The sequence below is a fragment of the Drosophila mojavensis genome, unplaced genomic scaffold (genome assembly GCF_018153725.1).
Source record: "Drosophila mojavensis isolate 15081-1352.22 unplaced genomic scaffold, ASM1815372v1 contig_19, whole genome shotgun sequence".
Classification (NCBI taxonomy): domain Eukaryota; kingdom Metazoa; phylum Arthropoda; class Insecta; order Diptera; family Drosophilidae; genus Drosophila; species Drosophila mojavensis.
In genome coordinates, this window is record NW_025318726.1 from 1,805,573 (window position 1) to 1,820,062 (window position 14,490).

The window sequence follows — 14,490 nt, forward strand, 5'->3', positions numbered from 1 at the left end:
AAAAGCAGGCGTTGCAGTTAAGTTACAAGTTGGTTAGGATGTCAAGTGTTTGCTTTGGCTATAATGAAAGCATAAACCTTATATTGCTGCTCCAAAGGCTGGATGTGGCAAAGCTTTTAGTTCGACTGTTATGCACTAGAAGTCTAACACCCACTCAAAGAACAGTTTCAAGACTTTGCTACCTAGGAGTCTGCACTAAGAACACAGCACTAAGATATCGTTTAACACATTCTCTATGGCACTTGGCAAGTGTGAGAGTGTGAGAGTATTTAGCAAGCTCGCTCCTTAACTGATTGAGTGTACTGTGTGCACGGGCGGCGGTTGGCGGGGCAGCTGACGGTAATGCTCAACGGTGTTTGGTATTGCTCTACGGATGCTTGCTACGCTTTCTCTTTAAATGTAATCGGGAGTAACTATGTTGCTTAACATATATGTAACTTGAATAGGTTTACAATTTATATGAAATTTCGAAATTTCTTAAACAGAAGAGAACTAGTTACAACACAAACATGTTTCGACGAAAGAAAGAATCCAAATCAAAACTCAAGAAACGTGCACTGGCACACTAAAGAATAACCGAAAAGAAATTAATATATATATTCATAAAACTCTAAAATGTGAATCCTAATAAATGTTTATGACGAATTCAAATGTGGCTTTAAACTTATTTTCGAATATATGAGTTGAAAACTTGAATTAGTTAGACTTACTTGACAACGAGTATTCATCGTCTTCTACACACACACACAGACATATAAATACATAGTACGAGTATTGTAGTAGTAGTAGTAGTAGAAGTAGTTGGTACGAACGAGTAGAGATACGAGTAGGGGAATATATAGAAGTATTATATATGTTTACATAAAAAAGAGCAAACCCCAGAATCAGAAATTTATGTATTTCTTTAGATGTTTTGTATGTGTACATAAATATTGGATGATAGTATGATGGATTGTATGCCCGACTCCGATTTCAATAAATAGTGAAACGAAAACAAAAATATACATATATAAATATACATATATAACACATATATGATATATCTGATGTATGAAGTGATGTATAGATCGATACAGAGAGTTTGTACAAAATACGATAGTTAGAAATAAATGTTTAATGTTTACAAGATTGTAGTATGGAATACATACGAAGAGTAAATTTACGATAACAATTTATGAATTATACTCATTTAAGTATTGAAATTTTGAATCATTTATATTTTTTTTTTTTTTTTTTTTTTTTTAGTACTAGCGACTTAACTACACACTCACACACACACTAAGTAGTTAAGTTAATAATTGATAAATACACAATTACGAGAACGAACGAGAAGAAACGATTAGAAGTGTGTGTGTGTAGGTGTGTATATGTGTGTATGTGTCTGTTGTTTATGTGTGTGAGTGCGCTTTATTCAGCTGGTAGACATGTATTGAGTGATTGACATTGGGAGCTAGACTAGACTCGAGGACTGTCTGAACTTTTGCGCATAGCAATCGGATGTAAGTTTGGTGAGCGTTTTCGAAAAGAGAGAGAACTCTTTCACTTGGTTAGTTGTAGTAGTTGAATGTAAGAGTATTTGTTGAGTGGCATATTATGTGGAGTCGTAATGTTCTTTTTCATTAATTTGTTTCGTATGCTTATTTGAGTTACTGTAGAGTAGAGGCATGGAGAAGTTATATGTATGTATATAGAGATAGTATAAAGTAATAGAGATAGAGATAGAGAGACAGAGAGAGAGAGAGAGAGCATAGGGAGAAAGTTATACGTACTTGCACGCCCAACCATTTGTACGGCTCGGACGCCTTTCCGGAAGGTGGCCACTGTTTCGTTTCATGAAAACAGAATTGTATAGGATATGTGTGAATAGGTAAATGATGGTAAGGTAATGATAGTTCGTTTGCTTATTCATTTCGAAATCATCAAATAATATACTTTTTTATAAATATCAACGGAATAAATCAATAAATCAAACGAAAAAAAATATATATAAAATTAGAGATTCAATATATTTATATATATATATATAAACATGTCACACTTCACACGTCTTCGTTGAACGTTCATTAAATATATGGTATGTAATTCATGATGGTAAGGTATGTAGAGATATCAGCTATTTTGATGAATTTGTTGATATGAATTATGCGCACGACGTTTTAGAATCAAACCAGAAATCGTTGCAAACTAATTAACTCTATGTTGAATGGTATATTTATACTGAGTATATATACGATAGAGCGAAACAATAGAGCGACAGAAAGAACAACAAAATGTGGTAATTTAGCACTCTTCAGACTCTCTGTAGACATTCTTATTCTTATCCGATAGACCCCTCCTAAGACAACTCCCAGCTAGTTAGACGATCTCGGCTATCCATCTCACTTACACTAGATTCCCTTCGAGTTAAGCAAGGCGAGGAGATATAGATGCGGGATTTCGCATTTAGCAGCTGGGACTTTAGCACAAGTACAATGATATAGCATTTACGTATAGTACTAGTCAAAAATAAGGGATTTATTTTATAATGCTGATTAATACTGGAATTTTTAAACGTTTTTGTTTTTATTAATCTGCAAGCATTTTTATTTACCAAATGTTTTTCTTTTTAAGTTTTTCATTTAAGTTTGATAATTGGTTCAATTTTTACTTCACAGTCAAATAAATTCGATTGACCGAATGTCAAATGCACTCTTCAAAATCAAAGTTTTTGAAGTATTTTGAGTAGCCGAAAAAATATATGTATTTCTATATATATTTTGAAGAGTGCTTTGCTAAATACGGTTAGGTAGGCGGTTCAATACTTTAGCAGCAACAAATAAATCATTTTGGCTTTGTATGATATACAAATATAGGCACCAAAACTTGAAACTATTATTGGGACTTAATTTATTTTTGTTTTTTCTTTTAGTTTGGATTTTGGATTTTATTTTACAATTTACCCTCCATTGTATTCATCACTGATGTGATCCCTTGGTTGACCATCCCTGTCTGCATCATAATCATGCCCACATCTGGAAGACGGTTAGGGTATTGATATTCGTATATGTAAGAGGGCCACATATCACATACACACACGAATCTAACTAGACTTAACACTAGGCATATTAATCAGTAAACATGGTATACGAGTATATGGAGCATCTCTTATCCCAGTTAGGTGCGATTAACTATGTTTTTAAGCCAGACGCAGGCAACGCATTAACTGGAAAACTTACTAACTACTTGAGAACATTTATGCTAGTTTATAGATAGATAATACGCATTTGCTCATATATATATAGTAAATATATATATATAAGAGACAGATAGAGAGAGAGAGAGAGGGAGATAGAGATGTTTATTTAGTATGCTACATAGAAACCAAATATATTAACTTTAATGTTAGTCACGTGACGTCATGTTAGATGATGGAGCGCGCGCTTAATATATATGCTAATGTTGTTGTTGTTGTTGTTCTCGTATCGAGGCATTAATTATTTACACTGTTGTTAATTGGAAAGGATATCTACGCTCAAGTATTTATTTACAATTATATAATTTATATAGATTTCGAAGTGGGGGAGGTTAGTGCCACGCCAAGTAGATAAGGAACTTAAAACTTAAACATAAAGATTTATAGACTTCGAGTGGTGGCAGCCTCTGAATAACTTATTGCTACTACATAGTAAAAGGACTGTATTTATATATAAAGTAGTTTATTCGAAATTAGGTTTATGTCGTTAGTAACGCAATTGTAAATCACAGCTGCAAAGGTGAGTCAAAAATATTTATTTAAAAGTAGAGTTTCAAGGATCTTGAATCGGTGACAGTGTAATATATAAATTTTTTATTAGTATTTGTGCTCGGTTACATGCACTTTTTTGTTTTGTTTATATAAATTTGATTTCGTTTCATCAAACACATATAAAAGGTACGAAAAAAATCAAAATGAGGAGAGCAAAAATTGACTTAAAGAGAGAGAGAGAGAGAGGAGAGAGAGTAAGAGAGAGACACAGCCAGGGATAAGGGCGAGAAAGTTAAAATATTAATTGTGCACTTTGAATATATGTAGGTATCAAATATAAGGAAATACTTAGAGAAACTCTTGCCATCAAGTTGGATCTTTACTTTTACTAAAAGCAATTCGAGTTTTTCTCTCAACATATGTTAAAAAGAAAATTGAAATTGATTATGCTTTCCATGCAGAAAAGAATATTATATTTATTATTATTATTTGTTAAGCAATTTATGCCGGCTGAGAACTGGGCGGCGAGCTCCAAAGCGGACCACAAACTCAAAAACAAATATCTGGAATTTACTAATCAAAATAAGTTTGAAATGATTGCAGTTCGGTGGCAGAGTACATGTTGGTAATAGTTAAATCCAAAAACATGGGTTGCATATTGCACAAACATATTTACAGCTGAGGGGAAGCCATCAGTAAACGTATGTATGTATATACTTGGGTGTGTTGCGGGTATAGTTGTAAATGGCATATAGTATATATGTATGTGTGTGTATCCAATGCAGTCGTGTGTTGGATTATATACGAGAAGAGGCGCATATCAGTTTTAATTGTAATTAAAGAAAACAAAGTGACCAAAAATTAACTGCACATATCCAAAGGTACGGGACGGGACGGGACTTCTCATTGTTCTTATTGTTCATTAGATGTATGTTAATTTATATTTGCGGGTGAGTTTCTTGGAGAGGGACAAGTCATGGCTGCACACTCTTAACGTGCGGAAACTAATTTTTGCATTGTTTACTATCCATAATGAAAAATCAACTGATTGAGAAAAGTATGTTGGAAAGAATACAAAAAAAAAAAAAAGGAAACTGCAAAAGAGTGTGTACCTGAACAGGTGGGAGTGAGGTGGTGCACTAGAGATGTATTAAGAATAATTAAGGAATCGAAAAAGAGGCTTGGAAAAAATGTATGTCAAAAAGAGGAATTGATTTTGTTATATTTGATAACTGATTAATATCGGTTGTTGTTGTTGTATTTAAAGTACATACAAACAAAAGGAAATTCGTAATTTGCATAGTTGAAAGAAAGTTGGATTGATTTAGGGGTAAAATTTGGTGGTTGGGTGGTGGCATTGGTCATTTGCTTTTACATCATAGAATTATGTTACTGTTGTGTGTCTGTGTTTGTGTTGGTGTGGATTGATTTGATTGTTTGGGATTAACATTAACGTGTTGAACAATTTAGATTTACCTAAGTCGTCAAATTTGCTCCTCGGCTGAACAGTCACTGTGGGACAAAGTTATGACAGTTATTTGTATTATTATGTATTGCATTTCATTCGGTATCTGATCTTCGTCTGTGCATATATATATCTGACATATATACACACACACGCACACATGCATATATACGTACATACACACATACATAGAGAGAAAGGGATACGTATGTAGGTATATGCGCATGTGAAGTCGACTTGATTTTGTTAGCTAGGGTTCGTATCTATGTCGTTGTTGTTGATGTGGTTTGAGGGACCCACAATATCTGGCATATAGAATTGTGGCTTAAGAGTTGTTCATAATAAATTAGATAGTTATACATATATATACCGGTACATGCTGTAGGGTCGATTATTAGGGTTCATCATATATAATATATAAGTATAGAGAGTGTGAACTTGATTCGCGCTGCTTAACTAGTATAAGGGTAGCCTGAACCTAAGGAGAAAACTTAGAGCTATTTAATTTGCCTTCACTTAGAGTTTACTTTAATCTAAGCTGTTCACGTAGCTCTCGACGAAATTAGGTCAAAATATAATATGTATATAAAACCAAAAAACGAAATACAAGAAGTAAATTGAAACAAATGAAACCCAAAGACGTACAGCGACAGAGAGACTGTCTTATCGAGTCAAGGGAAATGGTACAAAGGTATGCTTACAGTTTTTGCATTTGCACTTCTTAATGAGCGTCTCGTCCTTGATGTCCTCGTGGCACGCCTTGCAGTAGAACCACGCGCTACAAACAGAGATGAACTGGCTACAGAAGAGGAAGAGACAGAAATTTAGGACTTACCGCTTGACCTCATCGGCGCTTTGTGCTATGAAAAAGCCCTGCGTATTCGCCTGAATCTTGGCGCCCCGCGGATTTATGGAAATCTTGCTGTCTGCACCTTCCTCGGCGCCCTTGATCTCGATGGCGAGCAGCAGCAGCTTTAGCTTGGAGAAACACAGTCTACAAGCAGCGGAAGAAATCATAAAATTCTGTTAGTTCAGTATCGAGTGGAAGTGTCGATAGATTGAACATTTACGTATACTTAATTAAGCTTAGTAAATATCACTACACTATGGTGTGCAAACCTTATTGAACAGAGCATGCAATCGGTGTGTATGTGCGTTCAAAGCGTACACTGGAGAAAAAACTAATTGCACTTCATACGAAGAAACCACATGCTAGGCAAAATGCGTAGAAAATTCAACAATTCAACAAATGAAAAAAAAAAGTTTATAAAAAATAGTTGAAATTCATATTAATATTAAGTCAATGCTGTTCACTTTTTGCTGTGCTTTTTGTGGCTAATCAGCGCGTGGAATGGAGCCGGGTTGAGGGTGACACAGAACAGAAAGCGTATATGTTCATGCCAAAAGGGGGAGATTCTTTGGATGGGTTGATAGTTGATCTGGTGCCGTGGAGCTAATTTATTTGAGGATAATCGATATATATATATATATGTACATATGTATTCATATGTATATGTATGTCGTATGTTGTATATGCGATGTCATCAGTAATCGGGGCTTGATCTGGGGACTAATCGGAGCGGAGCGGTACGGAACGGAGCGGAGCGGAGTTGGTAACAAGCGAGCGGTGTCTAGATAAATAGGTTTGTTCTAAACTGTTGCTCATACTTTGTGGCTGGTTACTATAATATGCGAACGGATGCAATGCGATTGTTAATCCAAAAACCAAATCATATATAAAATGTTAGATATACAAGCAGAAGGAGGTCAATCCCTTGATTGCAGTCCATTCATACTGGTATATCGAACTTGATAATTAAAATAAATGGGGTACGAGTAAGTAGTAGTAGTAAGTAGTATTTAGTAAAGGGGACAAAAGGTAGTTTGTTACAATTAAGTATGTATGTAGAAATAGGAATAAATCAAACAAAACAGAATTCCGAACAAAGTTTGACAAATGATATAAATAAAATTCTTAATCCAAAATAGTATACAAGAAAAAGTATTTTTTATACAGTTTTTTCTTTAAGAACATTATTATTTTTTTGTAATTTTTTGTTTTTGTTTTGTAAATTTTGTTTTGCTAATTTTTTCTCATTTTGGAGTCTTACTCGCTGGCTTGTGGGAATGTCATGCCGGTAAATGAAGGTGATAGAGTTTCGGTGTACATCTCACACCCTGTACCTTGAAGATAATCATTTTGCCAGGCCTGTGTGTCTGGTGACTGAAAGTTAGAAAATGGTTTTGTTGTGGTTTGGATTTAGTAAGTTCGCTAATGTAACTACGTGGCGATAGTTTGTTTCTTGTAAATGTTCTTGTTCTTGTTCTTGTTCTTGTTCTTGGTTCTGGTTCTGGTTCTGGTTCTGGTTCTTATTCTTGCTGCAGTTTTATTCGCTTGAGTGAGAGTTGGCTCATTATGCGCATTGGTTTCGTTCAGGCTCGGGGTTCGACTCGGTTGGGATTTGGCACTGAGTTCACATACACGGGCACACTTATACTATATCAGAGCAGTGTGTGTGTCTGTAAGTTTTGGTGGGAGGTGTGTGGGCGTGTCTTGGGGTAGCATTTGTTTATCAGGCTTTGATCTAGCTTAAGCGTTAGCTTCGGCTTACTTCTCATATCAGCTTATTAGAAAACTTTACACGCGCTCCTAGGCTTAGCATTAAACAATTTTTTGGAAGTTCAGAGTAACCAAAATGAAACGAAAATTCATATGAAATAAGCATAAGACAAACAAAAGACAAAAACCATAAAAACGCATCGAACATCAACTCAAATGCTGCACGCTGCATAGTTGGGCTCGGCATCTAGAGAGCACAGCACACAAAGATACCATACAATTAGCGTTTTACAATGCTCTCGATTTCATAGTGTTTGCATGTGTGTGTATTTGTGGGTGTGTGTGTGTGTGTATGTATATGTGTGGCTATCATTCAACATTGATTTGTAGCTCCCTAAAATGCAAAGAGATCTGATAACGAAAAGAATATATTCAGCAAGGATGTTGTTATTTGTATTTTTGCAAACATTGAAGGCTGTTCAACATTGAAAACATTAAGTACACAAAGAATTAGCATAAAACACCGACTAGTTGTTCACAGTTTACTTCGATGTGTGGCTATGTGTCTGTGTGTATGTAACTGTGTGAATGTGTTTCTTTGAAAATAAATCAATATTTAACACCATAGACAGGCAATTTTACATGTTTACATAGTACTTCTCCAGACATTGGCATCAATGAAAACATTTCTGAAGACCACATAATATTAAAAGTCTTCGAAAATCAAAACAGACAAAGTAAAAAATTTTACAACATCAATTAGAACTGATCAACAGATAATAAAAGCTGTGTGTATTTGTGTGTGTGTGTGTGTTTATATTGTTTTGAATAATTCTTGTGTTTTTTTGTTGTTGTTTGAGTGTATTTTGTTTTGGTACGATATTTGTCAACGCTGCACGATTAACAAGTACATAGTTGAATAGTAGGTAGATAGTATAATAGATACGATACGATACGAATATGGTTTTATAGCATATAGAAATTGGACTGCCCGCTGCGCAACTTACTCAGTGGCCTGAGCAAACGGTATTCCAATAAATGTGGGACTCAATGTTTCAGTGTACATTTCCATGCCAGTGCCGCGCAGGTAATCATTCGTCCAAGATTGCATTTCTGGCGACTATGGGGTTAAAGACGTACATACATAATATAGATTTGATGTTTTACACAATTTTGATTGGCCGGCCGACTGCAGTTAGACAGCCCCATCACCACATCTCATCACTTCTTCACCACTTGACTGCATTTAGCAAACCATCACTTGATTTGCTTGCCTGCTCTCTCTGGATCTGAATACACCCCAGTTGTGTGCTTGTGTCTGGTATTTTGTTTGGAGTAGCCGTCGTGTGTTCCAGCACTCTGGCACTATACTTACCGTCTTGAAGGATCGCATTGCAAACAGATTGGCCATCATGGTGGAGAAGCCGGGCGCCAAGCAGCTCTGCGCTATGAAGCCCAACTTCAGCTCGGCCAGGCAAATAACATCGTCACCTTGTTTCCAGTCCCACGACGGGATGTTCAGCAAGTACGCCTGCAAGACATTGGGGAAATCAATAGAGCTTACGATTGGGGTTGATTGTGATAGACTTCCTACCTTATTGTGGTACTGCATCAGCTGTATGATGACTCTTATATCATCGCTGTAGTTCTTGATTGAAATCACTCTCATGATGTTGGCAGCATCTTCTGCGTCGGGATCTTGGCAATATTTGTTAGCTAGCACCAGGCAGGCGTCGGCTTCGTGTACCTTTTATGGGGATATAGAATATAAATTAGCAAATCGTGCAGGGACCAGTCTCAAAGACATATGTTCAGATTAGTCATTTGTCTATGTCTCTGTCATAGCCAGACTTTGTTCAAAGTTCAATTAGTTTATTATTGTTTCTCTTGTAAGTAGGTAGTTCATTGTATGTGGTTGTTGGGTATAGTTGGGTGTTTGTTGTTAAGTGATTGGGTGATCGCTTCGGGTGTCACGTTAGCAGATTTGTCGACAGTTGTTAGTAAGCAGTTAACACGTACATGGGCTGCACAACTAAGTATAGTACACGTTGAGGTAGTTAAAGTGTCACAAGTGAGGTGTTTTCTTTTATCAGTTGTCTATAGTTTCTATAGCATATGATATACTGGGCACATATAGTGGACTATGCCTGTTTGTCTTGCATACACATTAAGTAATTTGTTGACTTTGGTAAGCTTTGGCAATTTGGCAACAACTGGCGATAGGGCGACAGTAAGCAGTTATTCAATTTGTTTTTGTGTTAAGTGAGTTGCTGGATTTCGTTTTTGTTTATTGGTTTTGGTTTTCCAGTTCAAAGGTGACAACAACAATAATCACAACTCAAAAAGCGTACGCTCGGTGCATGGGTGGAAAGTAGTAGAGGTATACAGAGAACTTGCTTCGTTCAGGGTGTATTGTATTTATAAATATATTTTGAATTCAAACTAAAGATCAAAGCAATGTACAAACTAAAGAGCCAAACTCAAATGGCTTTTGCTATTAGTTAAAATATATGTACACTTATTTATATAAATTAATAGTTCTAGCAGCATGCAACTGAGGGGAGGAGAGACGCAGCAGTAAATGCAATTTATTATACACTAACATGCAGCTAAAGAAGATTTCTTTACAATCAAATGTATTCAGTTTTAAGTAAGAACTGCATACATTTGTGACATCTTCAAGAAAAGAAAGAAAGCTTATCTGATATAATACTTATCTGTTTTATATGCATCAATTTAATCGCAACTAAGGTAAAGCATTTACTTGCTTAAGTAGGCCACAACATTTAAAGCAGACAATAAATAATACGATTCAATTTAAGTACTAAGATTAAGTAATATTATTTCGTACAAATATTAGAATTAATATTACATATTATATTATTACTTCATTTAAATACTCGTTTAACGGAACGGAAAACCGAATATTAGTATTAACTCTCGAGATTCCGAATATTAATATCAATGTAAACGGACTAAGAAATTCTGAATAAAACTTCTGGATAGCAAATCGAATGATTCTATATCATTTACAACATACACATAATGTAACATATGTCCCCTTAGACATGGTATGAAACCATAAGTGAATTTATCCAAAAGTTAAATATATCCAGTCACTGGGCTCGTGGAAGATCGGAAAAATTTACATCTATGGAGATTTGTGAGGTGAGAGGTTGGATCATCAAAGCTAGTCGCCCTTCTTAACATTATTATTATTATTATATTATTATTTTATTATAATATTATTATAGTTATAGTTAATTTATTACTATATTATCGATTTTTGATTACATTTCGAAAATATTCAACCGTGAATGAGTATTATGCAGTCGGTAGTCTCCGACTGCAATGTGCTTACTTGTATTTTTCTCCCCTTTGCAATGCTTCAATGATATAATATATTTTCTTTACTAATATTTACTTTTCATTTACTAAATATCGCGATCTGATTATATAGATTATGTAATTTATATAATAGAATTACAATTAATAGTTATGTAACTACATATAAATTCTTAGATAACATGTATTATTAATGTGTTTTTTAGCAATTGAGTTTTCTCATAAAGTATGAATATATTGATTTCTCCGATATTATATAAATACTTTTTTAATATGATAAAAATCCGTTTATGAAAATAAAGAAGAGCTCAAAATATTTCATTAATATGCAATTTTAAATGATGAAACTATATACACTTTATACTTGTGCATATATATATGATTCTAGCAAAACCTTCTGGTGCCTTCGAGTCGGTCCCGAAGTAGCCTTGAGCAGATTAAAATCATCTTCGATAGGAAAGCATTTTAAATAATTGGCATCGCTCTCCGGATAAACAATCAGATCGCTAAAGCTCACTCATAGGGGTTATACATAACTAAATTATGTATAAGTTAATGTTATGTATAAGTAAATATTATCATTGAATCGTCAACATACCACTATTAATTAGATAATATTAGGAATTATTAAGATCACAATAAATCCAATATTTGATCCTTGGGCTCCATTTTGATCTATCATAAAACAATTATAGCTTTCATGGAAATTAAGTTTTTTTAAATGCTTTAAAAACCAACTACACTTGTTTTTCCTCTCTTAAAAGGTTTTTTTAGGTATATATATACATATCTATCTATCGAGCAAATAATCCATCCATCATCCGGTATTAAGGTATGTTTTTTATGTTAAGAATACTTAAGAATTGCATATTTGTATTATTTTATATGCAATAATTTACTTAGCACATACATACATACATACATATATATAATAATGTTAGATATTAACATATTGAAAATGTGTTTGGTTTTTGGAAAATAATGCGGCTTAAGCTAACAATGAACACGATAAATGTTTGCATACACAATAACGTCCAAAAATTTACAGTGTATACGTGTGTGGGTGTTGCTGTTGGTGTTAGTATATGTGTCTCATCGTGGGTGTATGTCTTATATTGAACGTGTTTTTCGTATAGTTAACAAGTGTACACACACATAAGTCGGTACTCTAATGCTGCTGCAGCTGCTAATACATTGCAATTTACCAACGTTTACTGTAGATAAGTATATTATGTTCAAATGAATGTATTTCATACTCTTGATGTACACAAAACTATGCCACAATTATGAATAATGAGCTGAGAGTTACAGACATACATACATATATAGAATATTACATTGATACATATTGGGTATATGATAATTGTTACACACACACAGATGTACACGCATATATACATATACATACATTCTACCTATATATATACATATATAGATATTTACATATATATAGATATATATATATATATACAAATGTGTGTAATAAGTTTAGTACAGGTGTTTGATAAGTCGTAAGTATGGTAAGTATGTAAATATGTTAAGTATGTTAATACGAAGTTAATTGTCTTGGTTTGGTTTTGTTTGGTATTGTTTTGTTTGGTTTGGTTTAGGTTGGTTTGGTTTGGTTTGGTTTGGCAACACGCACAATTAAAATGAACAACAGAAACAGCAAGAAAATGAAAAAGTTAAGTAAATTAACCAACGAACATAGAGAAACATATAAAATAAAAAATTGTTTTACCTTAACCCTTTGCAGATCAATCGGATTCATAATGGTTCCTTGGAAGAACTCCACGGTGGTAAAATGACGTTTGAACAAACCCTCAAGTTCCAAATCGGGTGGTTTACTTTTTATTTTTAGTTTTTGGTCATTAAGTTTTGGACGTAAATATATATGTGTGTATATATATTTATATGATTTTTTTGTTTTTTGAAAAAAATAGTACAAAGTTTTTTTTGAGTTGTTTTGTGTTAAGTTTAGAGTTCCAATTTACACAGATTTTGGCATAGAAATGGATAGTATTATAACCGAAAAGATTTACGTGTGTGTGTGTTGTGTGAAAACACAATGGATACACATTGTTTCATAATTGTGCAGTTGGAGTATGCGAGAGAATGACGAAAGAATAGAAAATGAAAAGAAACCGAAAATGAAATTAAAGTCTCTGATCGAAGAAATTAAGTGTGCGATAGGCGAAATGTTCTATGAAATTGCCACAAATAATTCTCAATACGTTTACAACTAAATTAAAATATACTAGGAATCAATTATCAGTTTCACTTTATAGTATATGTAAATATATTTAATTATTTATGTACAAAAGTAAAAGATTTTAAAGTTATTTTCGACCCTTAAGTTGCCTTAAATTATCTGATTCATACTGTAATCCTATCTAAAATAGAAGCTTTTATATCTAATAAAAATACATACATATTTACATATGTGTAATACATAAATATCAGGGTATTACAAATACATAGATATGAAAACTTAAATCTAATTTGAAGTTGAGGGAAAAAATTGAATAAACTTTAGATTGAAAAAATATAAAGTGCTGCGAATCAAAAGAATATGTATATTAATTTAAAAATATAAAATCTTATGCTATGCAAAATGTAAATATATATATAATCGAATATATATATATATATATATATTTATATTCATAAACTAGTTCTATGTTATTAATTATGAAATAATAGTATAGAAAATTCAAACTTCAATTAAATTTCAGCTAAAAGGACATTCCATTGAGCAGGTTATTAGTATTACTTAATGCCAACGTGAACAAATCGAAAACATTACTAGTTAGATATGTATGTAGTTATTGTAGGAATCGGAAAAGAGTGAAATGAAAGTGGTTTACATAAAAACTAGTACAGGGTATATTCCTTTTAAGAGTTTTGTTTTCCATCAACGAAAAATGAAATCAAAATTATATTTACTATTGTAGATTTGCAAAAGCTTAAACGCGATACAGCCGACTGAGATATCATCATCCTTGTTGCAAGTATCTTACACGTGTCAAGTGAACAAAGGAATATGGAAGAATCAAAAATCTCTAAGAAAAATTGCAAGAAATTAAAGTGAGAACGAGCAAATTTTTGAGAGAGAGAGTTCGGGCTGTGGCTGTGACTGAGGCTGTGGCTGTGGCTGGGGCTGTCGCCAGCGAATTATGGCAGGCTAAAGTCTAAAGGCTAAGGGACTTGAGGTGGGCAGTTATATTGTAGTGGGTGAAAGGCGATTGCATTTTGTTGTCAGCCGAACGCTGTCTATAAACTAGTATGTGGTCGAGCTAATGCCTATCTATGTACACACAGACAGGGTATGTACCCTTGCAGAGGGCAGAGCACCTTCGGCTCGGCCTAACTCTGGCTGGACTTGGCTGATCAGTT

The 14,490-nt window shown here is 33.8% G+C and overlaps 1 protein-coding gene across 44 annotated transcripts in view; it reads right to left on the minus strand.

Moving 5' to 3' along the window:
* LOC6572415 (calcium-activated potassium channel slowpoke) overlaps positions 1 to 14,490 on the minus strand; it is a 59,447-nt gene that overhangs the window by 10,459 nt on the left and 34,498 nt on the right. For 8 of the 44 annotated variants that reach the window (XM_015166386.3, XM_015166402.3, XM_015166387.3 and 5 more), the window contains 7 exons: positions 12,836 to 12,941; positions 9,344 to 9,496; positions 9,125 to 9,280; positions 8,757 to 8,869; positions 6,025 to 6,183; positions 5,891 to 5,967; positions 5,201 to 5,236 (listed from right to left, as the gene is read on the minus strand). In XM_015166386.3, coding sequence (XP_015021872.1) covers positions 5,201 to 5,236; positions 5,891 to 5,967; positions 6,025 to 6,183; positions 8,757 to 8,869; positions 9,125 to 9,280; positions 9,344 to 9,496; positions 12,836 to 12,941 — 800 coding nt within the window. Of the gene's footprint in view, positions 1 to 710; positions 735 to 1,769; positions 1,821 to 2,939; positions 3,012 to 5,200; positions 5,237 to 5,890; positions 5,968 to 6,024; positions 6,184 to 7,300; positions 7,414 to 8,756; positions 8,870 to 9,124; positions 9,281 to 9,343; positions 9,497 to 12,835; positions 12,942 to 14,490 lie in introns of all 44 variants that reach the window. The other 36 variants (XM_032728137.2, XM_032728127.2, XM_032728139.2 and 33 more) reach the window with 16 other exon arrangements.